The sequence below is a fragment of the Amblyomma mixtum genome, chromosome 8, assembly GCF_055824585.1.
Source record: "Amblyomma mixtum isolate Tamu chromosome 8, ASM5582458v1, whole genome shotgun sequence".
Taxonomy (NCBI): Eukaryota; Metazoa; Arthropoda; class Arachnida; order Ixodida; family Ixodidae; genus Amblyomma; species Amblyomma mixtum.
In genome coordinates, this window is record NC_143019.1 from 105,943,984 (window position 1) to 105,971,799 (window position 27,816).

The 27,816-nt window shown below is 51.4% G+C and overlaps 1 protein-coding gene across 1 annotated transcript; it reads right to left on the reverse strand.

Moving 5' to 3' along the window:
* Nucleotides 1–318: 318 nt before the first annotated feature.
* Nucleotides 319–27,601, reverse strand: LOC149333796 (uncharacterized). The gene is made up of 3 exons (XM_089557802.1): nucleotides 27,522–27,601; nucleotides 14,415–14,465; nucleotides 319–2,393 (listed from the first exon to the last, which is right to left on the reverse strand). The coding sequence occupies exons 2-3, from the start codon at nucleotides 14,421–14,423 to the stop codon at nucleotides 438–440; spliced, it is 1,965 nt and encodes a 654-aa protein (XP_089413928.1). The 5' UTR covers nucleotides 14,424–14,465; nucleotides 27,522–27,601; the 3' UTR covers nucleotides 319–437.
* Nucleotides 27,602–27,816: the final 215 nt, after the last annotated feature.

The following is a 27,816-nucleotide window of genomic DNA, read 5'->3' on the forward strand; positions in this document are numbered from 1 at the left end:
AATATGGGCACACAGCCATTCGAAACGAGACAGTATTTCCCGCGAGTAATAACACAACAGTGCAATACGGTATCATATCATCAGAGTTTCAGTATGCCGCAGTTCAGTATAAAAGCCGGATAACATTGAATATCAAAGCATTTCTCACAGTTGCAGGAAAAATGTTTCACAGTCGATTTCGTTTTCGTTCAATGAAGTTTCGCTAGTAGAAACGGAATTAGACTTTTACAAGCCATATATAAAGACTAAAGTTAAACAAATAGCACTTTAGATGCATCACAAGGCTCTACATTGCACAGCTTCAAACCGTGAAAGTATCCAAGGAAAAAATGTTTTAACGACAAAGAAAAGGAGATAGATAGGTTGTGTAGTGAACGGAAACCACACCCGTCCAGCGCCGCAGGTGTGCGAAGTGCCGCCTGTCTCTGAAGTTGTCCTCACAGCAGACCTTCAAGGACGACACATTTGTTCTCGGGGTTCAGTGGTTTGCCAACACTGCAGGAGAAAGCATCGCTAAAGGCAGCCGCGTGGCGCACAGCGGCGCTGCAGTCGTCGCCGATGGCCTCCGAGTTCCCGCGGCAGCGAATGTAGCACCAGGTGACGAACAAGAGCTGTGCCTCCGTCATACTTCTGAATTCCGCGAGCATGAATTGGGAGCCGTATGCAGCGAACGCGTCCGCCAGCACGTCCAAGGATACCGCGCGAGACAGTGCTGCTAGCCTGTCTGTGGTACCCGTGGTCGCTACACACCTGGCGGCGGCATTTACCTTCTTAGCGCTGAAGTAGCGGGGGATAGATACGTTGGCACACGCCTCAGCCACGTGAGCTCCGAACGCCCCGTACTTGACGGCGTCAACGAGGCCGTGGTCGTAGAGCGGAAATGAGAGGATGTACGGGGCCAGGACGAAGTCTCCGGCCCAGCGCGAGTAGGATGCAAACATGTGGATGTCGTTCCAACCGAGCCTACGTTGCACGGAGTCGAATTTCTGAAACCGCGACATGCTCCAAGCGGCCTCCCAGTTTCTTGCGAGGGAGAGAGTCATGTCGGGCAGAGAACTGGTTGCAGTCTTCAAGTTCACGTCCGAATCCATCGTTTGGTTCAACGCGCTCATTACAGTGGCAAGCGAGCTCCAATGAATTCTAGTGGATCTGTTAGAGTACGGTGGTGTCGAGGAAAGACGAGAGGCGAATTTTTTCCTGATGGCTAAGACGATACGTTCCACATCCCGACGGATTTCAGGATTAAAGCCTTGGGAATTGTAAGGAGCAAATAAGTAGTCACCGACGAATTTGTAGGCGAGCCTAAAGCACCAGCGTCCCTGATGGTATTTAATTACGTCGTAATTCGTTGTGGCATAGTAGTTGAAGATCAGCTCGTTGTTTGCGAATAGACTGGTGTATCGTACTGCCATCCACGAGATGAAAAGGTGAGTCGCATATTCGCCGAGTGTGTTCCAAAGTTTGACAAACGTCATGATGTAGGAAAGGTGTTTAGTCAGAAATGTCCGCGCCCTGGTCACGTTAAACTCGGCCAGTAAAACCGTCCAGTTCTTTTTGTGTATTACTCCAGCTGGCACTTCTTCCACGTTTTCTCGTTTTCGGGCCCCATTAAGCTGTGGAAGGAACGCCTCTTCCAGCCTGCTCAGTTCCTCGAATTCAACGGCCGTTTCTGAATTCTTTTCCAAGAACCTCTTCCTAATGAACTCGAAGCTGCTGCGTCGACCGCCCAGCATGCGCAGCCTGTCTTGTTCTGTGGCGATGAACTGGAATGAATCGGGTACACCTATATACACTTTTTTCGTCAGTGGGACCACGCCTATGACCACGGCCCAGTCAAGCTTTATGCTCAGGCTGAATAAGGTGCGAAGGACATCGGGTTCCGCAGCCCGGCGCGGCCACACGACGCCCGCCCTTCGGAGAGCATCCCGTATCGTGGGCAGCTCATCGCGCTCTCCGCGCCACACCATGTCGCAGGAACGGTAGAATAGGCCGGCCTTCTGGGCGATGGTCTGGCCAGAGGTCGGCGGGTTCGTGTCCTTGCTGACGGCCTCAGTCATGTCGTCCACCGCGTTGGCGACGAGCTCCGCATGCACCGAGTACTTCCGCCTGGCCCTCCAGCCGCCGCAGACGTACGCGTCGAAGTTGGCGCAAGGGTCTGCGGATTGGTTGACGGACTCCGCCAGGCGCTTGGCGAACTCTTCGCAAGCGGGACTTGTGCACAGCCTGGACTTCTTGTGGGCCGTTGTGCGAAACAAGATGGCGAGCAGAAGGAGCAGGAAGCAGGCAACGGCTACGATGGCGGTGCCCAACGCAGCGAGGAGGCTGATGCGGGGTGCCAAAGGTGCGTCCTTCCTACCCGGAGAAACGAGGCGCCGGTACAGGGCCCCCGGTGACTGCGGGAAGCAAAGGACAGACAGTTCTGTACGTTATACCTCAACTGATGGTTTCTGCATAATATTACTCAGTGTCAAGCGTTTGCCAAAAGTATATAGACCAAGGTGTTTGCAGAGCAACTGACCAAGGCGGCGGTCAGATCTGTGACGCAGCGGAGGGTGCTTAGAATCTCTGGCTCCGGACAGGCCGCCATTGGAAACCGAACATGGCAACGTTTAACGCAAGAACCTTATCAAGTGAGGCTAGCTTAGCAGTGCTATTGGAGGAATTAGCCGGTATTAAATGGGATGTCATAGGGCTTAGTGAGGTTAGGAGGACAGATGAGGCGTATACAGTACTAAAGGGCGGGCATGTACTGTGCTATCGGGGATCAGCAGATAGGCGAGAACTATGTATGGGATTCCTCATTAATCAGGATATAGCTGGTAACATCGAGGAGTTTTACAATATTAACGAGAGAGTGGCAGCTATCGTAATTAGGCTTAATAAGAGGTACAAGCTGAAGGTGGTGCAGGCCTACGCGCCTACATCAAGCCATGATGACCAGATAGTTGAAAGCTTCTATGAGCATGTGGAATCGGAAATGAACAAAGTGAAATCGCAGTACACTGCACTGATGGGCGACTTTAATGTAAAGGTAGGTAAAAAGAAGGCGGGAGACCAGGCGGTAGGTGACTATGGCATAGGTTCTAGGAACAGTAGGGGAGAGTTATTAGTAGAGTTCGCAGATAGAACTAATTTACGGATTATGAGTGCCTTCTTCCGCAAACGAGCAAACCGGAAGTGGACGTGGAAGAGCCCCAATGCTGAGACTAAAAATGAAATAGACTTCATACTGTGTGCACAACCTGGCATCGTAGAGGATGTGGAGGTCCTCGGTAAGGTCCGTTGTAGCGACCACAGAATGGTAAGGTCTCGTGTTAGCTTAGATTTGAAGAGGGAACGGAGGAAACTGGTGAAGCGAAAGGCTATTAACGAGTTAGCATTAAGAGGGAAGGTACAGGAATTCAGAACGTCGCTGCAAAACAGATTTTCCTCTTTAACTGAAGAAGACGACCGTAGTGTTGAAACAATGAATGATAATCTTACAGCTATCGTTACAGAGTGCGCCGCAGAAGTAGGTGGTAGGATGGTTCGACAGGATACCAGCAAGCTATCTCAGAAGACTAAAGATCTGATAAGGAAACGCCAAAGCATGAGGGCGTCTAACTCCACAGACAGGATAGAACTAGCAGAGCTATCGAAGTTAATAAATAAGCGCAGGGTAGCCGACATAAGAAAGTTTAACATGGAGAAAATCGAGCATGCTCTAAGGAACGGAGGTAGCCTAAAATCAGTGAGGAGAAAACTGGGCATAGGTAAAAACCAGATGTATGCGCTAAAAGACAAACAGGGCAATGTTGTCAGCAATATGGATATGATAGTTGAATTAGCCGAAGAGTTCTACACAAATCTATACAGTAGCGAATGTAATCAAGTTACTGAGGGAGGCAGTCGAGCACAGCAATGGGACATCCTGCCAGTAACGAAGGAGGAAGTAAAGAAAGCCTTAGGAGCAATGCAAATAGGGAAAGCAGCTGGATCAGGTAACCGCAGATTTGTTGAAGAACGGAGGAGAGATTGTGCTACAAAAACTAGCCACCCTGTATACGCAATGCCTTGTGACCTCGAGAGTACCAGAAGCTTGGAAGAACGCTAACATTATCTTAATTCATAGGAAAGGAGAGGTCAAGGACTTGAAAAATTACAGACCAATCAGCTTATTGTCCGTTGCCTACAAGGTATTTACTAAGGTAATCGCTAATAGAGTCAGGACAACCATGGACTTTAGTCAACCAAATGATCAGACAGGCTTTCGTAAAGGATACTCCACAACAGACCACATTTACACTATCAATCAGGTGATAGAGAAATGCGCACGATATAACCAACCACTATATAGAGCCTTCATTGATTATGAGAAAGCATTTGACTCAGTGGAAACCTCAGCTGTCATGCAGGCATTGCGGAATCAGGGTGTAGAAGAGTGTTATGTGAAAATATTGGAAGATATTTATAACGATTGCACAGCTACTATAGTTCTCCATAAAGTCAGCAATAAAATTCTAATACGGAAAGTTGTCAGGCAGGGAGACACGATCTCGCCAATGCTCTTCACTGCCTGCTTAGAGGAGGTATTTCGGGAACTGGAATGGGAACAGTTGGGGATAAGAGTTAATGGAGAATACCTGAGTAATTTGCGATTCGCTGATGACATTGGCTTGCTAAGCCACTCAGGACAAGAACTGCAAATCATGATCAATCAGTTAGACAGGCAGAGCCGAACGGTGGGGCTAAGAATTAACATGCAGAAAACCAAAGTAATCTTCAACAGCCTAGCAAGGGAACAGCAGTTCGCATTTGGTAGCGAGGTGCTGGAAGTAGTAAGAGAGTATGTCTACTTAGGGCAGGTAGTGACCGCAGATCCTGATCATGAGAGGAAAATAACTAGAAGAATAAGAATGGGGTCGATCGCATATGGCGGTTTCTCTCAGATCATGAATGGTAGCTTACCAATATCCCTGAAGATAAAAGTATACAACAGCTGTATCCTACCGGTACTCACCTATGGGGCAGAAACGTGGAGGCTAACAAAGAGGGTTCAGCTTAAGAACAACGCAGCGAGCTATGGAAAGGAAAATGATAGCTGTAACGTTAAGAGATCGGAAGAGGGCGGAGTAGGTGAGGGAACAAACGCGGGTTAATGACATCTTAGTTGAAATCAAGAGGAAGAAATGGGCTTGGGCAGGGAATGTAATGCGAACGCAAGATAACCGCTGGTCCTTAAGGGTAACGGAGTGGATTCCAAGAGAAAGCAAACGTAGCAGGGGACGGCAGAAAGTTAGGTGGGCGGATGAGATTAAGAAGTTTGCGGGGATACAGTGGCGGCAACTGACAAAGGACAGCGTTAATTGGAGAGACATGGGAGAGGCGTTTGCCCTGCAGTGGGTGTAGTCAGGCTGATGATGATGATGAACGTCCCAAAGCAACTCAGGCTATGAGGGACGCCGTAGTGAAGGGCTCCAGAAATTTCGATCCCCTGGAGTTCTTTAACGTGCACTGACATCGCACAGTACACGGGCCTCTAGAATTTCTCCAGCATCGAAATTCAGCCACCGCGACCGGGATCGAACCCGCGTAAACTTTACTATAGTCAGATACAGCTTAAGTCTGCAGTGGAGCTCCGCCCATATTCAGCCTCGGCGCACAGAACTCCTTCACGAAGAAACAGTAGTCCGTGTTGAAAGTTTTCTTCAACACCTAAATAAGCAGCTTATGACAAGTAAAAAATGATAAGCTTTAGAGTTTTGATGCCTGGTTTGTATAAGATAGTCAAACATTAAAAAGCTGACTTCGTTTAGTGCTACGATCGGCCAGCGGAGTAATACAGGGCGCCGCGGTCCGCGACACAGTGTTAGCAACTGCTGTTTTTTTTTAAGTTGTATCCTACTATAGAACTAAGCTAGCCGGTTTAGCGTGTTATTCAGCGAAAGCTGGTTGTATTTAGCGGCCTTTCCAGCAGTAAATGTCTGCCTGGCTCGTGCGTGCTACGAAGACGGTAGTTCTGGCACAAGCATATTTACACACTTTATGCACGCGACGGGCCAACCTGACACACAAATAGCCACTTGGCTTTTGTCTTCTATTTCGTGCATGTTTAGCTACTTGACTGCGCCTCTCTTTTCGAGCAAGTCTAGCTACTTCACTTTTGCCCGCTTGCTTGGAGCACGTTTAGGTACAGTCTTGGTCAAAAGTCTTAAGGCCAAAAGCTTTTCGCTTCAGCCGCTTAACAGAGCCATCACGGCACTCTTATAGACCGAATACCTTGAAATGGTAGCAGAAGGTCTCTTCTTGCGGTAGAGAATTTTCTTGCTCGACTTGTGTTTCGAATGACCCGCTACGCGGAGCATTCTATAAACATTCATTTCACTGCACCGTATCTTTAAATCTTTAACGTGCACTGACATCGCACAGCACACGGCCGCCCCTTACGTTTCGCCTCCATCGAAACGCGGCCGCCGCGGTCGTGTTCGTACCCGGGTACTCCGGCTAGGGTTGACGAGCGCCTGAGTACCCGGGTTCGAACCCGACCACGGCGGCCGCGTATATATGGAGGCGAAACGCAAGGGGCGCCCGTGTGCTGTGCGATGTCAGTGCACGCTAAATATCCCCAGGTGGTCGAAATTATTCCGGAGACCTCCACTACGGCACCTCTTTCTCTTTTTCCCTTTCTTCTTTCACTCCTACCTTCCTCCCTTCCATTACGGCGCGGTTCAGGTGTCTACCGAGATATGCGAGACAGAAACTGCGCTAGTTCCTTTGCTCAAAAACCAATTTACCAAGTTATCACCTGAACGCCGTGGCCTTAACTCTTTTGACCAAGACTGTACTTGGCCTAGCGCCTGTGTTACAAACTCGTTTGGCCACCAGGCATAGGCACATTATCAGAGAACACAAATGCTAGCGGTGCGGTCTTGCACGTTTAGCTCGGAATCGAGAATGTCCAATTCCGCCGGCATGGCGAATCTAAGCGCATCCTACGGCACATAGTTCCTCGAGCATCCGTCGTGGATTGCTTCGCAGCTCGTCAACGCGGCACTGAACTCCAATGCTGCGTCTTTTGAGGAAAGGAAGTGACGCAGTGCCTCGTCTCCGGGTGGAGAACTCGGATGGCGTGGTGAAGAATACAGGGAGGAAAAGACAGGTGCAGAAAAGCGCTAGATGGGGGGAGGAGGGTTCTAGGGAGGAAGGTTGGAGTGAAAGAAGAAAGATTGGTTTGGTTTATTGGGGTTTAACGTCCCAAATAGAATCAGGCTATGAGAGACGCCGTAGTGAAGGGCTCCGGATATTTTGACCACCTGAGGTTCACTCCTCCTTTATCCTTTCTCTCACAGCGCTATTCTACATATTTTGAAATGTTCATGGCGTACACCGACTGTTGTTCTGGTTGTAGCCTGCTATTCGCACGTAATTTCCACACTGACGACCCCTTTCTCTATGGTCTTCACTAAACTGCCTTCCTTCTGACAGCACATTGCCAGAATTTAGGGAAAAGGAAGGAGCATAAATGGCCGACGTTTTTCAGCCTTCGTCCCTTCGTTCTTTCTGGCTTTCTTCTGCATTCTTCCCACATGTCAGGGACCAACCGAGTCAGCATCACGTTGGCGCTAGCTGTGCAGAGGGCGCCTTGGCGATCCTTCGAGTGGAAGATGACTGCCACGATTTCAATACGTAGGCGGCGGAGATTTTAAGGCGAAAGCCTTTGATGCCTCATACTCTCGTTAGCAGTCATGTCGGCAGCCGTGTCGACAGCCGCGGGGTGAGCGCGCGGAGCGAGAGAGCGTCGGTGCATCGGCTCCGCCAATTTTCGGCTGGAGCCACGTATCTTCGACCGCAACCCCGTCAACACAGCCGCGTCTGGCTTCCCGAAGTCGTCAGCTACCTGTACATACCTCTCGCACACAGGTGGGGCAAAATTTAGGCCTTTTAGGGCCGATCTTCACTTAGGTGTCGTGGCGGCGGCGCTGGGCCTAGCGCCTACGGCGGCGCCCGGCCGTGAGTGAGTCGCCCACCCGCGGCAAGATGGCTTCGCCAAACCTGCAACGTGGCTACGACCCGGACGCCATGGCCTGGTCCGAGGTTCCAGCAAATCCAGCGCCTGATAGCCCGGCCTCTGCGCCCATCGAGAACTTGAAGTTATTCAAGCTAGTGGAACGCCGCTCCCGCAAGCGGAACGCTTCCAAGAAAGCGGACGCCACGTCGCCAGGCCGCTCAACACGGCACAACGCTGCTGCGCGCGCTGCAGCGCTTCACGGTGGGCCCCAGGGACCTGCTTGGAAACCAAAGCCGCTGCCGCGGCTTCATCCCGAAGACATCGTTATCATCCTGAAGCCCCGGGTGACCGTCGCTCTGAAGGATGTCTTTCAACATGGTGAGCTGGGAGCAGCGTTCGCGGCCTACCTGGGCGCCAAGGCCGCAGCATCGCTCAGCCTGCTCCCCACATGGGAGCAAAACCTGATCGTGGCAGGCACCCGAGAGCCGCACGTCGCAGACAAGCTATTGCGGGACTTCGAACTAACAACACCGAAAGGCCAGCTCTCTATGTACGGCCAGTTGAAGCTCACTGGTGACGTGTGCCGCGGCGTCATCACCGTGGCCAAGCACGAGACCAGTGAGTCCCTGCAAAACAAGATCCAGTGGCGTGCTGGAGAGCTTGCCGATATCCGCAAGCTTGGAAAATCAGACGTCGCGGTGCTCACCTTCGTGGGCAAAGTGGTGCCGCGATACGTTCATTACAACTCGGAAGTCACCCTTGTGCGTACATATAAGAAAACCATCCCGGCCTGCGTGCGGTGCGGCACCGTGGGACACCGAGCGGACACATGCCCCTGCCCGGATCAAAAGTGTGGCCTTTGTGGCAGTGCGGTGTCGACCGTCGACGGGGTGAAGACACCGCATGAGTGCACACCGTCCTGTGCAGTCTGTGGGCAAGCCCACGCCACCAACTCCCGGGACTGCACGGGGAAATTCAGGCAGCTCAAGGTGCCCGGCCGCAAGACTAGGCGCCCAGAGCTCCCTGGAAAACAGCGACCTGGCCGGCAGGCAAGTCATCCCAATTCAGGTGCCGGTGGCGGAACGCCGCGTGGAGCTGACGGCATCGACAACAAAACGTCATCATCATCATCCTCGGTGAAGTCACCACCCGGGAACAAGACTACGCCCCCACCGCCACCGCCCAGCGGCAGGGACGCTGGCCACTTCCCGGCGCTCAAGACAAATGGCGCTGCCGGCGCCCGGGCATCAGCGTCTCAACACGGCAAACAACAGGTGAGCAGCTGGGCTGAGATCGCCTCCTCCTCCTCCCATTCCCCCTCCTCCCCAGTTACCGTCTCCGCACTCGATGCGGAATACAAAAAACAGATCGACGTGCTCCGGGCACAGAATGAGCTTTTGCTCAACAAAATTCAAAATTTAGAATCAAAATTGGCGTCCGCCGCTCCGAGCCCGCAGAACTCGGACGCAATGGAGAGCGACGCGGAGATCTCGCCTGCCCTCGTGACAGCCATCTCCGCGATGGAGGAGCGCTTAACCTCTAAATTACGATCTATGATCGAGACCGCCATGGACCAAATTTTGACCAAGGTCAAATCTGCCATCCCCGCGGTAGTATCAAAACACATATTGGACAACCCTCGCCTCCTCCGTCGGACGGGGCCCATTAGGGACGTATCCCGTCCTTCAAAATTCAACCGTCTGATTATTGATTCGGACAATGAGGACAGCTGCCCCGCTCCTTCCGTCATCACCCCCTTGATGGCGCAAGTAGCTGGCTCTGAGGCAGCCAATCCCTCCTCCTCCCCCCCAAGAATTTTAAATCATGGCGAGACACCTTAATCAAAGGAGTTCCGCCATATCCAATTCGGCCGTGTCAACTTCAATAACACAGTGGAACTGTAGAGGCTTTAAGGACCGCACTAAGCGGGCCAATTTCCGCCTCTACCTTGAAAGTTTCGAGTCCTTACCAGCCGTGGTTGCCCTCCAAGAGCCAGGCCTGGGCGCCACAATTTCAAATTACACGACGTTCCAACAGGACCCCGCGTCTTGTCTTCTCGTTCACAAAGACTACACAGCCAACCTAGTGGATCTCGACCTCCAACTAGAGTACTCTTATGTAATGGTGACCCTCCTACCAGTCCGCCGCAGGGACCCACCGTTGCATATACTCAACGTGTACTGCTCTCCCAAACTAAAGCGAGTGACTTTTGCGGACCTCTTTAGCCGCGCGCTAAGAGTAGCGGGCCGCGATCCCCTGCTGATTGTGGGCGACTTTAACGCTCCCAGTCAGCAGTGGGGGTATCGCAAGGAGGAGTCGCGCGGGCGTAAGCTGGCGGAGCTTGCGTCCACGTTGGGCCTCACCCTCCACACGGACCCTGTCCACCCAACCCGGCTAGGAAATTCCGTGACACGGGATACGTGTCCGGACTTAACCTTCACTCGCAACATACGACACGCAGACTGGCTCAACACCGAGGAGACCCTCGGTAGCGACCACTGCATCATTAACACTACACTACGCACACGCCCCCTCAAGCGTCCAAGAACACAAGCCCATATCCCAGATTGGACGAAATTCAGGCAAAATTTTAACTCACTTGATAATACACCCATTTCCGCGCAAGGCTACACAGCATGGTCCCAACAGCTGCTGGCACACCTTTCCTCGCATGAAACACACATCCAGCTCTCAGAGGCGGTCACGGACGTGGATAACCACCTTCTACACCTCTGGGAAGCCCGTCGCAGCCTCGTCCGCCGTTGGCGACGGCAGAAACACAATAGAAAGCTTAAAGCTCGAATTGCCGAGCTTACCCAGAAAGCGGCAGAGTACGCGGCCCAACTCGCCGACTCCAACTGGGTAGATAGATGCAACACGGCCGCGCGACAAATGTCCAGCCGAAACACGTGGCGTCTCTTTCGAGCCCTAATCGACCCAACCCAAACACGATCCGAAACACAAAAACATTTGCAGCGAGCACTGCACGCTTTTCCTGGCAACACGACTCAACTGGCACAGAAACTTCGGGACCAGTATCTGTGTACAGCCCAAGACCCCCGTGGATCTGCGTACTCTTATGCAGGCAGAGAGAACACGGAGCTGGATCAACCTTTCCAGCTCCATGATCTGCGCGCGGCTCTCGCCAAAATGAAACGGGGCACTGCGCCAGGACGGGATAAGGTCACCGTCAAGCTTTTGACGAACCTTCCCGACTTGGCATACCAGTCCCTCCTGGAATACGTAAATGCGATTTGGCGCGGGGACACCCCCCTGCCTATCGAATGGAAAACGGCTTTGGTCACATTTATTCCTAAAGCTGGCAAACCAATTGACACAGATAACCTCCGCCCCATCTCTCTCACCTCATGCGTGGGCAAACTAATGGAGACGATGGTGCGGGATCGGTTATCTACGTATCTTGAACACAAACAAGTCTTTGCGAGCACCATGTTCGGATTCCGCCCACACAGATCCGCACAGGATGTCCTCCTGCAACTCAATCGGGAAGTCCTTGACCCCCTCGAATGCCCCCATAATGACCGGGTAGTACTCGCCTTGGATCTTAAAGGGGCATTTCACAATGTAACACATGAGATCATACTCACTAACCTAAGTCACACCGACTGTGGCCTCAACACATTCCAATACATAAGCCAATTTTTAATGGATCGTCAATCCTACATTCGAATTCAAGATAGAGACCATGGTCCTTACCTACTCGGCACGCGGGGAACCCCTCAAGGCGCGGTACTTTCCCCGCTGCTCTTCAATCTGGCCATGATGCACCTGCCGGCCCAGCTGAGTGGTGTCGCCGGCGTGCAGCACGCCCTGTACGCTGATGACATCACTCTGTGGGCCACGCAGGGCAGCACAGGAGACATTGAAACCAGCCTGCAAACAGCGGCGACGATAGTAGACCGCTACGCCCGCCGCTGCGGTCTTCAATGTTCCCCTCAAAAATCGGAATTTGTGCACCTCCGCCCCTCACAGAAGTGCACAACTAAAATATCTCTCTCTCTTGAGAGTGGTCCCATACGCGAAAGTGATGAGATACGGGTACTCGGACTCTACATCCACAAACACAGGCGGTCAGACACTACATTGGCCAAACTCCGTAAGGTGGGGGACCAGGTGGGCCGCATGGTCCGCCGGGTTTCCAACAAACGCGGTGGGTTACGAAGTAAGGATGCCTTGCGGCTGGCAAACGCCTTCGTAACTAGTCGAATTCTCTATTCGACTCCTTATCTCCACCTACGGAAACAAGAGGAGGACGCCCTTGAGGTCATCCTTCGCAAAATTGTTAAACGTGCCCTTGACCTCCCTATCACTACTTCAAACAGCCGGCTTATGGCTCTTGGGGTGGTGAATACTTTCCGGGAGCTCCGGGAGGCGCACCTTACAAACCAGTACACGCGCTTGTCACTAACGGAGTCGGGTCGCCGCCTTCTTGTTCGACTCCATATCCAACACACCCCTCCAATGGAAGACAGGTTTCGCATCCCGGAACTGTGGAGACGTGCCCTCCACGTGCGGCCTCTTCCAGCAAACATGTCACATGAAGACCATAATGGTCGGCGCCTGGCACGAGCGGAAGCGCTAGCCCGATATTATGGCAACAAAACAGGTGTATACTACGTGGACGCCTCCGGCCCTCACCATGGGGGATGGTACACGGCCGCGGTAGTTCACAACAGCAACACAGTTAACGGCCTAACTTTTAGAGCTCGCAGTGCAACACAAGCAGAAGAGGTCGCGATTGCTCTCGCGGCCTCACGTTCCAATTCAAAATACATAATCACCGACTCGCGAGGGGCCTGTCGGAACGTCGAACAAGGCTGCACTCCCTTCCTAGCCTATCGAATATATCAAAATTGCATACGGGATACGGACCCCGCACACCGTTACCTCATATGGGCCCCTGCTCATCAGGGGTTGGCAGGAAACGAGGCAGCAGACGCAGCCGCCCGCGCGCTCTCTCACCGGGCTGTTTTCTCCTCCCCATCCGATCAGGAACCCGATTTTAATCCGGTCTATACATTCAAAGATATTACAACATATTATCAAAATTGTCATCGCCTTTACCCTAGCCCATGTAAAGGCCTGAAGAAGGCGGATGAGCGGCTCCTTCTCCGCCTTCTCACCAATACTTTGCTGTGCCCGGCAGCGCTAAAACATTTTGACCCCTCCTTTAGCGGCAGCTGCCCACACTGTAGTGCAGTGTCTTCTGACACCTATCACATGGTGTGGGCCTGCCCCTCCAACCCCGCTATTCCCCCCATCCCCAACCCAACCCGGGAGGACTGGGAGGCGACCCTGCTCGGCTGCCACGACTTACAGGCCCAACAAGCCTTAGTCGGGCGCGCCCGGGCGGCGGCAACCGCCACTGGGGTCCCATACTAGGGACCTCCACCTAGTGTTTGTAAGGATCGGTCCCTTACGGGCTGATCCAAACATACCTCCAGTTCATTCGAAATAAATGTTTTCACCATCACCACCGTCGGCAGCCGTGTCGGCAGATGTGTGTCCGCGTTTTGACGGGTGTCCACCGAGATATGTGAGACAGTTAATCCTTTCCTCAAATACAATTTTCAGTTTCTTCATTACGGCCCCTCTTTCTCTTTCTTCTTTCACTCCCACTTCCTCCCTTCCTGTACGGTGAGGTTAAGGTCTCCACCGAGATGAGAGAGAATTACTGCGCCATTTGCGTTCCTCAAAAAGCGTTGCGTTCAAAGGGCAAGGCATCGCGCCGAACGGGTGGTGGCGTTCCGTGGACTCCCTGGCAGCGCTACAACACGCCGTCGCGTTCCACTCCTAAAGGTGAAGGTTAAGCGTCATTAATTAGCAGTCAATTAGTGCATAGCCATTATTCAGTAATTAGTCTTTAATTATTAATTTGTCATCACTTCGTCATCTATTATGTGTGACGTCATCCAGTGGCGACGTCACCAGTGTCGCATAAGCAAAGTGGTGCGGAAAACGCTTTCACTTCGACGCACTTTAGACAAAGTGCCCCCTGAATTTTTACATTCAGCACCACGTTATTACGGGTAGATCTGGGTAAATTAAATTACGGTTAAATTAAATGGAGGAATTAAATTATAGCAATTCGTAGTGCATGAGGTATATGACAATTTCTTCCCGTTAAACATCACGCCCTGCTTTCAATACACTGGCTGAGTACCTAATCACGCACACTGTTCCTGCTTTAATTGCCTAAGTATCTTCAACGCATGGCTAACAGAGGTGCAGTTTACCTCCCAAAGTCCTTCGAAGATAGTAGATGGGAGACTGATACTGATGTTTGGGAAACCTGTGAGAAATCTTTGGCACTGCTACGAAAGGGCGCGCTTTGCTCCTTGGCGAACACGCTGAAATCAAATTCAGGTAAGAGAAATAGTGTATGCAAAAGCACAACGATACGAACCATTGGCATGGATCTAGGCCTCGAAGCGCTTCCGACGGGCTCTTGTAAGCCCTGCAAAAAAAAATGATTAAACATTTTCTTCTTGTCGACAACGGAAATAAAGAGATAACGCACATAACGTATACGGACTGATTGATGGAATTGATAATGCCAGTTTTCAAGACGCAATTATTCGCGCTGTTTGCCGGCCAGATAGAGTTTCCCTTCATGAAACCTGACGGCTTTGTGGCACCCTGGCGTCATCCTCGAAGACCTTACGCTCGTCTCTAAATAATTTTTCTAAATGCTGTCCAGGTGTCTGGACATTAAGGAACTATAGACAACAAATTTTCGCCTTCGTGTTTTCTATTTTCAAATGATGCGTTAGATATTATAATACATGTATCACCGCGTGTCATTCACTTGCGACCAATAAATAATACATTATTTCATCTTATGATTTACCTATTAGTAATATATTATTTCACTGAATTTATTCTCTTATGCTGTTTCGGTTTCATCAACAGAATGATGGCTGTGACGTGTAGTTCGCGCTTAGGCCACGTGAGGCGTGAAAAAAAATTGGCAGTGGCTTAGCTCGGCTATGCCAGGATATACGTAGAGAAAGCGAGCGCAACGACGAGGCAGGCGGTGTGACGTCATTCCAAACGGCGGAGGCGGCTCCGCGCGTGGCGCGTGGCGTGACGTCATGCCAGATGGCGCGGCGAGCGCGGGGCTTCCGCCAGATGCGGCGGTGGCTAGGCAACGGCTCAAGGTCGGTCTCTGTGCATCCTCGGAGCACCGCCACAGCGAAATAGCAAGTTGGTTGGCAATGTAGCTTTCGCTACAACAAAACGGTAGTGTTACTGCTGACACGTCGTTTGTTGCCATTCCAGCTCTTCAAGTACGCTGGTTTAAGGTAGCCTGCTTTCGTTTGCCGGTAAAGCTGCAATTATTAAGGTGGCTGCTTGCAGCAAGTGCATCGTATCTGAGAAAAGTTACCAAGCAATAAAGTTAGGTTCTCAGTCGTCTATGGAAGCGCTTATACCAAAGCAGCACACGTGATTCCGTTTCATTTCGTTTTATTGCCTTAAAGGCCCAATACTGCAAATGAATGGCTTTAATCGGACCCTTTGTGGGACCGCCGTTTGACAATACATTTCCAATACTGGGCCGCTTGCCTGTGCTGCTTGTGATATGACACCATTAAATACCATGAGGTCTGGAAAGGTGAGCACAAGGGACCTGCTTCCCTTGTCTACATAGACTGAGAGTTTGACTGGTGCCACAAGCAGTCCATTACAAGGCTAAGAAACAATCCCGCAGCATTGATATTTGTGCATTATTGGTTTGGTTTATGGGGGTTTAACGTCCCACAACGAGTCAGGCTATGACGGATGCCGTAGTGAAGGGCTCCGAAAATTTCGACCACACAGGGTTCTTTAACGTGCAGTGACATTCCACAGTACACGGGCCTCTAGAATGAGGCCCTCATCGGAATTCGGCTGCTGCACCCTGGATTTAACATGCGTCTTACGGGTCAGCAGCCCAGCGCCATAACCACTGAGCCACCGCGGCGGCCGCTTTTGGCAGAGATCGCGCTTGATTTTTTCTAAGGCCAGCGACCAGACGCCTACATATTTTCTGTTTCTCGGTACAGCAAGCCAGGTAACTAGTGCCGGCCAGCGGCTCTGACCAGTGGTGTCCTTTGATCCACCATCTTTAACCGACTTTCCGTGTCGTGTGTCATGCCGCTCCTATCCTTTGGTTCGCGCGTATTATGCCGAATATTTATGCTAAAAAACAAACCAGTAAGATTCGTAGACGCTCGTAGTAACGAGCCTGTCGCTGGCTCTAGCAGAATTAGCGGTACGCACCCGTGGGCTCGTAGGACCCGAGGGCGTCATCACTGAGCTTGGTTCGGTGCTCCGCGGTGATCGGAACGATGCCGCCCGCTCCATCGATCTTTGCATGGTGAACTGGAGAAAGGTCAGGATGAAATATTCAGTTCTGGATTTAGGGCCTTGCTACACAGGTTGAGGGCGCTGCTTGTGTGTGTGTGTGCTTGTGTGTGTCTGTACATTGAAACTTTTTGAAAACTTTGAAGGACCTTAAAGGAACACTGAGGACAACTTCCTTCAATTTTTGCTCACATTACTCCAAGGGCGTTAATGAGAAATTGAGAGCTAAACATTAAATGTTTTCCCGGCTGTCATTTGAAACCCTTGGCGGAGAGATGTCGTTGAGAGGTGGATAGACTCCGTGATTGGTGGCCGGGAAGTGGACGTCCATGTATGTGTTGACGTCATGCAGCGCAGTTTGCCTGAGAAAACAGTGAGTGGAGGTGAAGTCATTATAAAATTTTTTAGCCATTTCATTAAAGCTCCGTTCAAAATCAAATTAGTCTCCTTCCAATAAAACTTCCAGTTGCTTACTTACAATAAAATTCAAGTTACAAGTTCAGCGCCGTTCTGTGTGTCCCTTCTCTTACTCTGTCCTGTAGGCGCTGTTGAACCATCATGCAATGTCTCCTGACTGTGAAGCAGTACGTTAACGTCCCCATAAGGTTAGCTGCACTGAAAGTTGAAGTGCCCTGGAGTTCGATGAACTAACACACGTTTGCATTGGATACATCGTGGGCAAGGCGAGATTTCGCAATGTCTCACTGAACTTAGAACTTTGTATACATTTTACTGCAAAGTGCCATTTGCCAACATTTTAAAGCGCTCAGAATGAATGAATACACAGAGAAAAGTAGACAAAGCAAGCGTTGTAAATGTAACAGCGGCAGCGCAGTGTTTAGGAAACGCAGATAATGGCAAAATTTGAAAATGGAATGTTATAACATCATTTCAATGTTTCCATTTGTGTACGTCTGTAATCTATTTCGAATATTCCAAAGAACCCAAATATGCAACACAAATCGAATATCTTCGGAAGCACATACAATGATTAGTTTTCTTATTCGCAGTTGAATCGTGACGAGTTCTGCGAGAAAGACTCAGAGACCTGCCTGCACCATGCATCACCTCGGAGGATTGCGATTAATTTGTGATTATAGGAAATATCATTTACTCTCAGTACGTGTGTTGTAATTAAGAATAGATTCAGATGTGCCTTTGTGCTAAATAGACGTTAAATTACTCTCAAATGAGCCAAAAGGCCACACCGGAAACTGGGACTGTGCCATAGAGAGAACGCATTTACGCGCAACAGTAATGGAAAGCAGGGATGAGCGCTATGATCAGTTTACGAAGCGAAGGAATGAAGCTGAGACCTAGCGTCAATAATGTAATTTTGCTCCTTGTAGAGCTCTTATGAGTACTAGAGGTAAGTTACCATACCCTCCTGGGAATATCAACATAAATTGCCTCCAGTCCACATAGCTGCAGAGAATGTGATTGACATGCATCTATAGAGCGGGATATGAATGTCGTCTTGCGGCCAGATGGCCGTAGAGTGATAAATATGGACACATGTGACAGCACAAGGCCCACTCTCTAAAGTGCCGACTTCGCGAGTCGCCATGACTGCGCATATTATAAGGCCTGCATGGACCGTACTCTGGAATCAGATGCTGCTACACACAGTATCCTATATAGGGGTCGCTGCCTCTATCTTTGATGACATGTCACATTAACCAGCTTGCAAGCGTAGACTATTAAGGCTCCGTTAAACGGCGACGATGACGGCGCAGTTTATCGTTGTCAAAGCCTGATATACAAAGTCACTGACTTTACAAATATGCCTCCGCACCCTGTTCAGTCAGAGTGCCTGGAATTCCCACGGTTTCATTTCATTTCATTTATTAGAGCGCAGCTCTTTGGCGTCCGTTCCTGGGTTTCGCGTCGTCGTCGGCGTCGGCCTCGTAACCAGCTCCGCCCCCCTTTCATCCCCCCAGCGCTATCGGCGTCAGCGGCATCAGTCAGTCGCTGCTATCTCTTCCCTCCTCCCTTTATCGTGTTGTCCGCTTGCTGCGCGCGCTTCTGCCCCCATCGTTTGCCGCTGGGTGTACACGCCGCCCCCCTCTTCCTGCGAGTCTCCGGTTGTCAAAGCGCCGGCTCGAACTTAATTCCTTTCTTCGCTCCTCCTCCAATGCAACCCCTGTGCGGTGGCAATCAGAGAGCCAGATCGGTGGCGGCGGATCTGTATATGTGCACCGCCCGAGCCGAAATTGCGAATACGTGTGAAAAATAAAAAAAAAATTCTGTGATAGCGCATACATGTGTTGCTCGATTTCTTTGCCTCAATCTATCGAAAAGGTGAAACAGCTTATTTGCTGCGCTCATATTTCGCATTAGGAAGTAACGTAATCGTCGGTAATTTTTTGTCCCTTAAAGGCCCAAAGGCATTACATAAGGGGGGGCGTACATACAGGTTGGAGGGTAGTGGCAGATAATACAAAAAAAAAGAAAGGGGGAAAACAGACGGGGTACAAAAAGAGTACATTAATATGCAAACTAAAAGCAAGAAATAAACATACAAAAAGAAAACAAGGAACAGTTGGCACTTCGGTGTCGCAGTATGAATATGTTTATGAGAAGTGATTAGCCAGTTTATCGCGGAAAAGGTGGCGATCGGAGCATGTTACTATGTTGTCGGGAAGGCCATTCCAGAGCACTATGGCGTCGGGAAAAAATGAACTGCTCATTGCGGAGGTGCGGGTTTTAATGCGTGCGATTGGGTTACTGTGGTTTAGGCGGGATGACGTACGTGGGGGTGGCTGCAGCAACAAATGTCTTAGTGAGCGATAAAAGAAAGAGTGAAAGAGGCATAGACGGGAAATAACACGGCGAAACTGAAATAACACGGAAATAACACGGTTAACAAAGTTCGCTCTTTAGTCAGTCATGCACTCTTGGTACCGTTCGTCACTACATGCAGAGAGTCTCTCCATGTAACCTAGAACGTAACGGCGCCAAACGCACTCTGGGTTCTAAAGAGCTAGGCAGTGCGGTGGTGGGCATCTCAAAGTAGTCCGCAACTCTCACAGAACTATTGCATTTATGTTCGAATTCACTGTTCACTTGTGGGTGCAGTTCCACTGTGTTATGCTTTTTGTAATTATGTGCCCCTCCAATAGCTGGTGCGTTCTGATCGCAGCAGAGCCCGTGCGTGATAGCCATACACAGCACCTTTTCCCTCATATGCGGCGTCGTTGTGGGACCCCACAGCTCCCGTTGTTTACAAGCTGGCCGTGACGAAAGGGATCCAAGCGGAAAGGGGAGTAGGCGCTGCTGACAGAGCCCTGTGCGGTCACGGGCTTCGTTTAGGCTTGGCGCATGCGAACTTTACAATGGGGCGTTCGCGTGGCGCTGGGTAGGCGTTGAGCGGCCGACAACGATAAGGACTCGCTTACCCTCACGTTGAGTGCAGATGTCCGCGACGTGTAGGCCAATGTCTTGCTTGTGTCGGGAGAGCACGAAACAAGCGGCGTGCAGGCGGCCGTGACCTTTTCTTCTTGCTGTTCTTCTTCTCCCTCAATAAAAATGGCACGTACCCACGCGGGGCTCCTTGTTCTTCTTCGTCTCCTTGGGATGCCATGACCGCATCATTTATTACTTTCTTTTTTTTAGGCGGGGCGTGTAGAGAAGATATATTACAGTAAGAAACCATTCATTACAATGAGACGACAGTTTACAATGGCTGTCTTGTGTACACATACTGTGTTCTGTGTCCACTCAGCCGACACAAATTCCGGCATTAGATTCTTGAAAGCAACAGCGCAAAAGACGGGGACGAAAGAGCTATGAAAACAGGACGAGCACTAACTCACAACTGAAGTTTATTCACAGAAGAAATGGCGAATTTAATGCAAGCGCGAGAAACAATACGACAACCAAACATAACTAACATGTTGCTACTTGGGATGAAGCAACTTATCATGCAGACAGGGCTTGCTGAGGCACAATCTTGATTTTTCTTCCTGCGGTAAGTTTAGAGCTAAAATATAGCCTGTTGCATAGTGAGAAATTGTGAGAAAAATGTTTAATGCATAGAATTAATCGAGGTTTGTGGGTGGGTCTTCATTCCAGGAGTCCAATGGCTTGCCTCCGCTCTTGACCGGTTCACAAGGCAAAGGGCTGGGTTGCGGCACTGTCCAGCCCAAATGCGGAAGTCCTGTTGCACAGTCATGGGATTTTTTTGAATGGAGAATTCGAAAAGAAAGATTGAATAAAATAGGAGAAGATATTAATGAAGAAGAGAATAGGAGAACACATTATGCGATTTCGCACCCTGCGTTATTCCCAAAAGTCACGGATTGGCCGCGATCCTTTGGAATTCTTGAAGTGCGCTGACCACGCACTGTCAGCCTTTGGGCACACAGAGGACTAATAAAAATCAAAGCTAAATTACAGCGGGGAGATGAAAAAACGGCTCTCTACATTTAATCAAAGAATGCCTTCTACCCTAACGCAGAAATCCACGAGAGTCATGATGGCATGCCTAGATAAAATATTCGCAAACTGTAACGCAATGCCATTCTCCTTAACATCTTAGATAGTCTGCATTCAACGGTGGGGAAGGTATTGTTCGCGAAATTGTATAAATAGTGCACGTGCGATTTGAAACAAAAGCAAATCTGTTTTGCCGAACAAAATTTTTGTTCACTGCAGCGGTAACGCGGGTGCTTCAGCGGCGCGCGTTTTGGACGTGCGACACTCCCTGGCCGTGCCCAACGGCGCGGTAGGGTGTGAGGGACTGACTCGGCAACTGAGCCTGAGTACCCCAGTCCGAAGCCGACCGCGTTGGATGATGATGATGTTAAGCCGAAAGTGAGGAACTAACCCGATAGTCGGCTGCAGAGCTTTAGAGGAGGTCGGCAGGGATCCCACCATTGCGGGCTGGACGATCCAGCGCTCCTGAGCCGGAACGGTGGTGCGCTGGAGGGACTCCCACTTGTCAGGATTTTGTCAGTCGTGTATATGACTGTGACATGTCCACATCATGTCAAGTAGTGTGGCAGTCTGATAACAGCCTTTGCGCAGTGGGGAGACTAAATTCGGCTATAGTCTGCTCTATAGCCACGGATTAGAGAAAGTTTCAGAATGCAGTTTTCGCCTCTCGTCTAGGGAGGCTCTTATCTGCGGGAGGGCAAAGACATCGGCTAAGTTCGAATTGCTGCAGAATGTCATGATAGGTAACCAGAAGTGTCTGCTTTTTTGAGGAGTGTTCAGTCGACAGGGGTGAAGCATTGCGCTGAATATCCTCAGCCCGGCAGCTAAGACCTCAGTCCGGATTGTGAGCTTCGACGTTCCCTAGCGATGACTCGTGAGCAAGGACCCAAATGAGGAGCCGTGGGGACGCCGGAGGCTGTATGTTGCGTTATACACGACAGGCTTGTTTCGAGATACGTGCAAGATCAAAGTCCCCAACTACCAGTTGAGAGCCACTGACAATGCCAATGACTGACAATGACAATGGTGGGGTCGGTAGTGTTCTGGATACAGCAGGTAACTTGCTTGTGACAGTGAGGAGCCACCTCTATGGCAACCATGGCTTGATGATTCTGGTGCGTGGCTGCATCTGTACAGGTAGCCTCAGGGTGGGTCCCAAAGCGGTGTTGTAGTAGGTGGGCTCGATCCGCGCTGCGCCCGGAATGATGATCCGTGTGCACACGTGTAGGAATTGGAGGAATTTTATGGCCTGCTCTCTAGCCGAGCCTCTAGATTGGGTTTTCCGCCCCACAGACTGGCGTAATAAGCATCCCAGTTTGGGGTCGATGACTCGTAGCACTCTTTTTGGGTCCGCCACACGTAAGAGAGCAGTGAACTCCGCAAAGCTGGTTGTGGAAGAGGAGTCCACCTGAGACGACGTACGCAGAAAAGATCCGAGTCCGTGAGCTTCCGGGGCGCAGAAGCTGCCGGTAGGATTCTTGGACCACTATTTCTAGGACACAGTGGTCGCTACCAAAAGTTTCCCGAGTATTCGACCACCTGGGGGTCTATAAACTGTACTGAAAGCGCATAGCACACGGGCGCCTTTTTCACTTCTCCTGCATCGAAATGCGGCCGCGGCCGGGTTCCAACTCGGGTATACTCAGGCTCAGTAGTCGAGCGCTCTATGCCCTGAGTCACCACGGCGGGTACAGTCGAAGCCATTTGTTGGTTTTCAAGATAAAAAATGCGTATAAGTGGGTCACTTTGTCAAGTGCGCCTTGAAAGTAGTAGAAGTATTATTCAAAACTCTTACTAACGAAGACGAGTCGGGGGTACGAAGTCCCCTGGGCCGCTGCAGGGCTCCTTTACATACAAGCGTTCATGTTCCTGTGCTCCATGACGTCGGCAACCCAGTACGTGGCGGTCTTCGGTTGGACCGGTTCCTGATAGCGTAGCGCGTCTCGAGAACACCTTCAGGTGCCAGCTATTTTTTTTAAGCATGAAATGCTTTTAGCTCCCGTTGGCGGCAGTGTGGTGACGTCACGCCGAGACCGAGAGCCAACATTCGGGCACTGAATTGCACTGATCCGGGCACTGAAAGGAGAGCATCCGGGCACCGTACGAGATTTAACCAGAGTAAGCCCTCCTACAGGACCGGCATACAAGCGCCGGTAGCTTCGCACCGAAAGGGTGGTGGCGTTCCTCCCTTCCTGTACGGTGCGGTTCGGGTGTCCACCGAGATGACAGAGAATTACTGCATAATTTCTTTCCCTGAAAAAGGTTGGTTTGGTTTGTTGGGGTTTAACGTCCCGAAGCAACTCAGGCTATGAGGGAAGCCGTAGTGAAGGGCTCCGGAAATTTCGACCGCCTTGGGTTCTTTAACGTGCACTGACATCGCACAGTACACGGGCGTCTAGAATTTCGCCTCCATCGAAATTCAGCCGCCGCGGCCGGGATCGAACCCGCGTCTTTCGGGTCAGCAGCCGAGCGCCGTAACCAGTGAGGAGGAAGAGGAGGAAAACTTTTATTCCTATTTACAGTGAGAGGTCGATGGGGCGAGCCGGAAGGGCCCGCCCCTTACAAACACTAGGAGGGATCCCTAGTCCGGGATCTCTGTAGCTTCCGCAGCGGCCCGGGCTCTAGCTACCAATGCCTGTTGGGCATGGAGTTCGGAGCAGCCGCGCAGGGCAGCTTCCCAGTCCTCTCGAGTGGGGTGGAGGTGGGGTGGGTAGGCAGGATTGGAAGGGCATGCCCACACCATGTGGTAGGTGTCCGAAAACTCCTCCTCACCGTGTGGGCACGCGCCCGAGAAAGAAGAATTGAAGTGCTTCAGTACTGCCGGGCACAGTACAGTATTGGTATAGAGGCGGAGAAGCCAGCGCACCTCCACCCTGGTGAGGCCTTTACAGGGAGGGGGATAGAGACCATGAAAGTTTTGATAAAGAGAGGTGATCTCTTTAAAGGTGATGGCCGGATTGAAATTGAATTCCAGATCAGGCTGCGGATGAGGCGACGCCCGGTGAGTAAGCGCGCGGGCGGCAGCGTCGGCTGCCTCGTTCCCCTCAAGACCCGCATGAGCCGGAACCGACACGATGGTACGATGGGTCGGAAACCCTGTGTATTCGCATGCGTGGAGAATTTTGAAAGCACGGTCTGGAATATACCCTTGCTCAATATTGCGGCAGGCGCCCCTGGAGTCCGTAATAATGACTCGGGACTCTGGATCTGCGGCGGCCAGTGCAATGGCGATCTCTTCCGCAAATGTAATGTTTGGGGCACGGAAAGTAAGGCTCTGAACTGTAGTGTTTTGGTGGATGACGGCCGCCGTGTACCAACCCCCATGGTGTGGGCCGGCCGCATCCACATAGAAGACACTTGGCTTATGGCCATATTGTTGAGAAATAGCCTCCGCCCGCGCGAGACGGCGACCATCATGGGTGTCTGCAGTCATGTTCTTCGGAAGGGGTCGCACCTGGAGTGCAAAGCGCCAGGCTTCAGGGATGCGGACCCGTTCTTCTGTATGTGTTGCGTAGGATATGTGTAAGCGGGTCAGAAGGCGGCTCCCCGCAGGTGTTTTGCTTAGGCGCAAGTATTGATTGTTAAGATGAGCTTCTCGTAACTCCCCAAAGGTGTTGGTCATCCCCAGACCGAGGAGACGCTTGTTGGACGTCGTTATGGGGAGGTCGAGCGCTCTCTTATAAATCTTGCGGAGAACTACTTCTAAGGCATTCTTATCGCATTTGCGTAGGTGGAGGTAGGGAGCCGGATATAAAATCCGGCTGGTCACGAATGCATTGGCCAGCCGCAGGGCATCTTTGCATCGTACTCCCCCCCTTTTATTGGACACCCGGCGAAGCATCCGACCCACCTGGTCCCCCACCTTACGTAGTTTGTTTAGGGTAGTGTCTATCTTGCACCTATGATGAATGAAAAGCCCCAGTACCCGAATCTCCTCGTGCTCAGGTATCGGTCCGCTAAGTAGGGAAAGGGCAATTTTGGTTGTGCACTTTGAGTTGGGGCGTATGTGCACAAATTCAGATTTGCTCGGGGAGCATTCAAGACCACAGCGACGAGCGTATTCGTCCACAATAGCTGCCACTTGTTGCAGGTTGGTCTCGATGTCTCCAACCGATTGTTGTGTTGCCCAGAGGGTGATGTCGTCCGCATACAGAGCGTGCTTCACACCGGCGACCTCTGCCAGCTGGGTAGGGAGCTTCATCATGGCCAGATTAAATAGTAATGGCGAGAGGACAGCTCCCTGTGGGGTCCCTCGTGTGCCAAGTTGATACGGGCCATATTCTGTGTCTTGCAGCCGGATATAGGATTGGCGATCTGTAAGGAATTGTTTGATATAATTGAAAGTATTGCGCCCACAGTCTGTTTGCGACAAGTGGGATAGGATGATCTCTTGGGTCACATTGTCGAAAGCCCCCCGCAGGTCAAGTGCGACGACTACTTTATCATTGCTGGGGTGCTCGACGGGGTCGAGAATCTCCTTGTGAAGTTGCAACAGGACATCTTGTGCGGACCGGTGTGGGCGGAAACCGTACATGGTGTCTGCGAAAATGTTTTGCTGTTCCAGGAAAGCCGACAATCTGTCGCGGACCATGGTCTCCATCAGCTTCCCCACACACGAAGTGAGGGAGATGGGCCGGAGGTTGTCGGTGTTAATGGCTTTACCTGGCTTGGGAATGAAAGTTACTAGTGCCGTTTTCCAATCTATGGGGAGTGGTGTGCTTCCAATCCAGATAGTGTTGAAGTAATCGAGGAGAGTTTCGTAGGCGGGATCTGGGAGGTTGGCAATAAGCTTTACCGTCACCTTGTCCCGGCCTGGTGCTGTACCTCGCTTCATTTTAGCCAGGGCCGCTTTTACGTCATGGAGCTGGAACGGTTGATCCAAATCCGCGTTCTCGGAACCTGCATACGAGTACGCCTGACCACGGGGATCCTGGTGTATACTCAAATATTTGTCGCGGAGCGCATCGGCCAGTTTGGCCGTGTCTCCAGTGAAGTTATGTATAGCCCTTTGAAGCTGTTTTTGTGTCTCAGTACGGGTTTGTGCCGGATCAATAAGGGCGCGGAAGAGGCGCCACGTACTCCGACTCGACATTTGCCGAGCTGCAGTGTTGCATCGGTGCACCCAATTGGAGTCGGCGAGTTCGGCCGCGTATTGTGCCGCCCGTTGGGTGATATCCGCGATGCGAATTTTGAGTTTCCGATTGTGTTTTTGACGACGCCAGCGGCGGACTAGGCTGTGTCGTGCCTCCCAGAGGTGGAGGAGGTGGTTATCCACCGCCGGGCTCGCCTCTGAGAGTCGAACATTTTGCTCGACTGATTTCAAGTGGGATACTAGGTGTTGGGACCACGTTGAGTATCCTTGGTCCATTATCGATTGAGGATTGGTGTAGCTGCTCCTAAATTTGGTCCAGTCGGGTAGTTTTGAATTGGCCTGTGGTCTTGTGAGTGGCTTGGTATGGATTGTAGTGGTAATTATGCAGTGGTCGCTACCGAGGGATTCCTCGGTGTTCCTCCAATCTGCATAGCGAATATTTTTCGTAAAGGTGAGGTCCGGACACGTATCGCGTGTAACGGAGTTACCTATACGAGTGGGTTGCGCGGGATCCGTGTGAAGAGTAATGCCCAGTGTGGAAACAAGCTCCGCCAACTTGCGTCCGCGTTTCTCTTCACGTGTGTACCCCCATAAGGTGCTGGGAGCATTAAAGTCCCCAACGATTATGAGGGGATCCCGATTCGCGACCTTCAAAGCTCGGCTGAAGACATCTGCGAATGTAACATTTGGTAGCTTTGGGGGACAGTAAATGTTGAGTATGGGGGATCCTGTTTGCGTAGCGGAAGGGTCGTCACCATTACATAGGAGAAATTAGCGCTAAGATCCAGGTCAACCTGGGAGGCCGTGTAAATTTTATGTACGCAGAGGCAGCTCTGCGCATCCTGCTGGTACACCGTGTAACTGGCAAGGGTGGCGCCATTTCCTGGCTCCTGAAGGGCCACCACAGCAGGTAATTCTGGGAAAGTTGTAAGGAAAAGGCGTAGATCGGCTCGCTTTGTGCGTGCCTTGAATCCGCGACAGTTCCACTGTACAATTTGAATAGGGATCGAATTGCTTCGCGGATGCTTCCTATTTCTAGGGGCGCCCGCCATGATCAAGGGTAGAGTTGTGAGTTTGGAGAGAGGAGGCTTGAGAGCCAGTGGCTCCAAAGAGAGGAGCGTTCTCTATACTGGGGATGGCACAGGGGACCTCTTCTTCTCCGGCGATTCGACTCCTAGACGCTTTGAGCTGCCGGCCTACGAAGGTTTCGAGCGGGCCAGCGCGCTTGGGAGCGCGGGTGAGTTGAGCGAACTGAGCGGTTATGAGGTTTGGGATAGATGCCGCAAGGTGGCTAATTTTGTTGAGTGCCGCCGTAAGTGTGGCATTGATTTGCGTTTCCAATGCGGATATTCTGTTGTTAACTTCAGTTTCGAGCGCTATCACTCTCGCCTCGAGTGCCGTGACGGCATGCGCAGCCTGTCCTGAAGGGGTTGCGTCGCTTTCCATTGCCTCTGCTGCGGGTGAGGCAGAGGTGTGGTTGGGGGAATTTTGGCGGGCCTCCGCTATTGCGAGGCGCTTTTGAAAATTTGCAAACTGCTCGCGGAGAGCAGATATTTCTTTTTGTTCGGCAGAGATTGTCCGTGGTTGGGATTGGGAAGGGGGAGGGAAGGGAGAAGCTGCCCTGCCCGCGCCGCTCACCTGGGAGTGTTGCTTGACAACGTTTGCCCACGTCTTGGAGCCGCCGTTCTGGGGAGGTTCGAGGGGCTTCGCTGCACCGGCTTGAGACCGGCTTGAGGCGGCGGTGGCGCAGCTGGAGGTTTTCCCTGGCTCCCGGTAGAGGAATTCACAGGCTGGTCCATGGCTTGGTCGGCAGCCTTGGCCTTCAGCTTGTCCGGGTGGCGCTTGCCACGCCTGCGTCGGTTCCGCTTCGATTTACGCCCGCGCTCGGCATGCGGGGGCTGGATAGCGCGATATTTAGCCGTACACGCAGGGC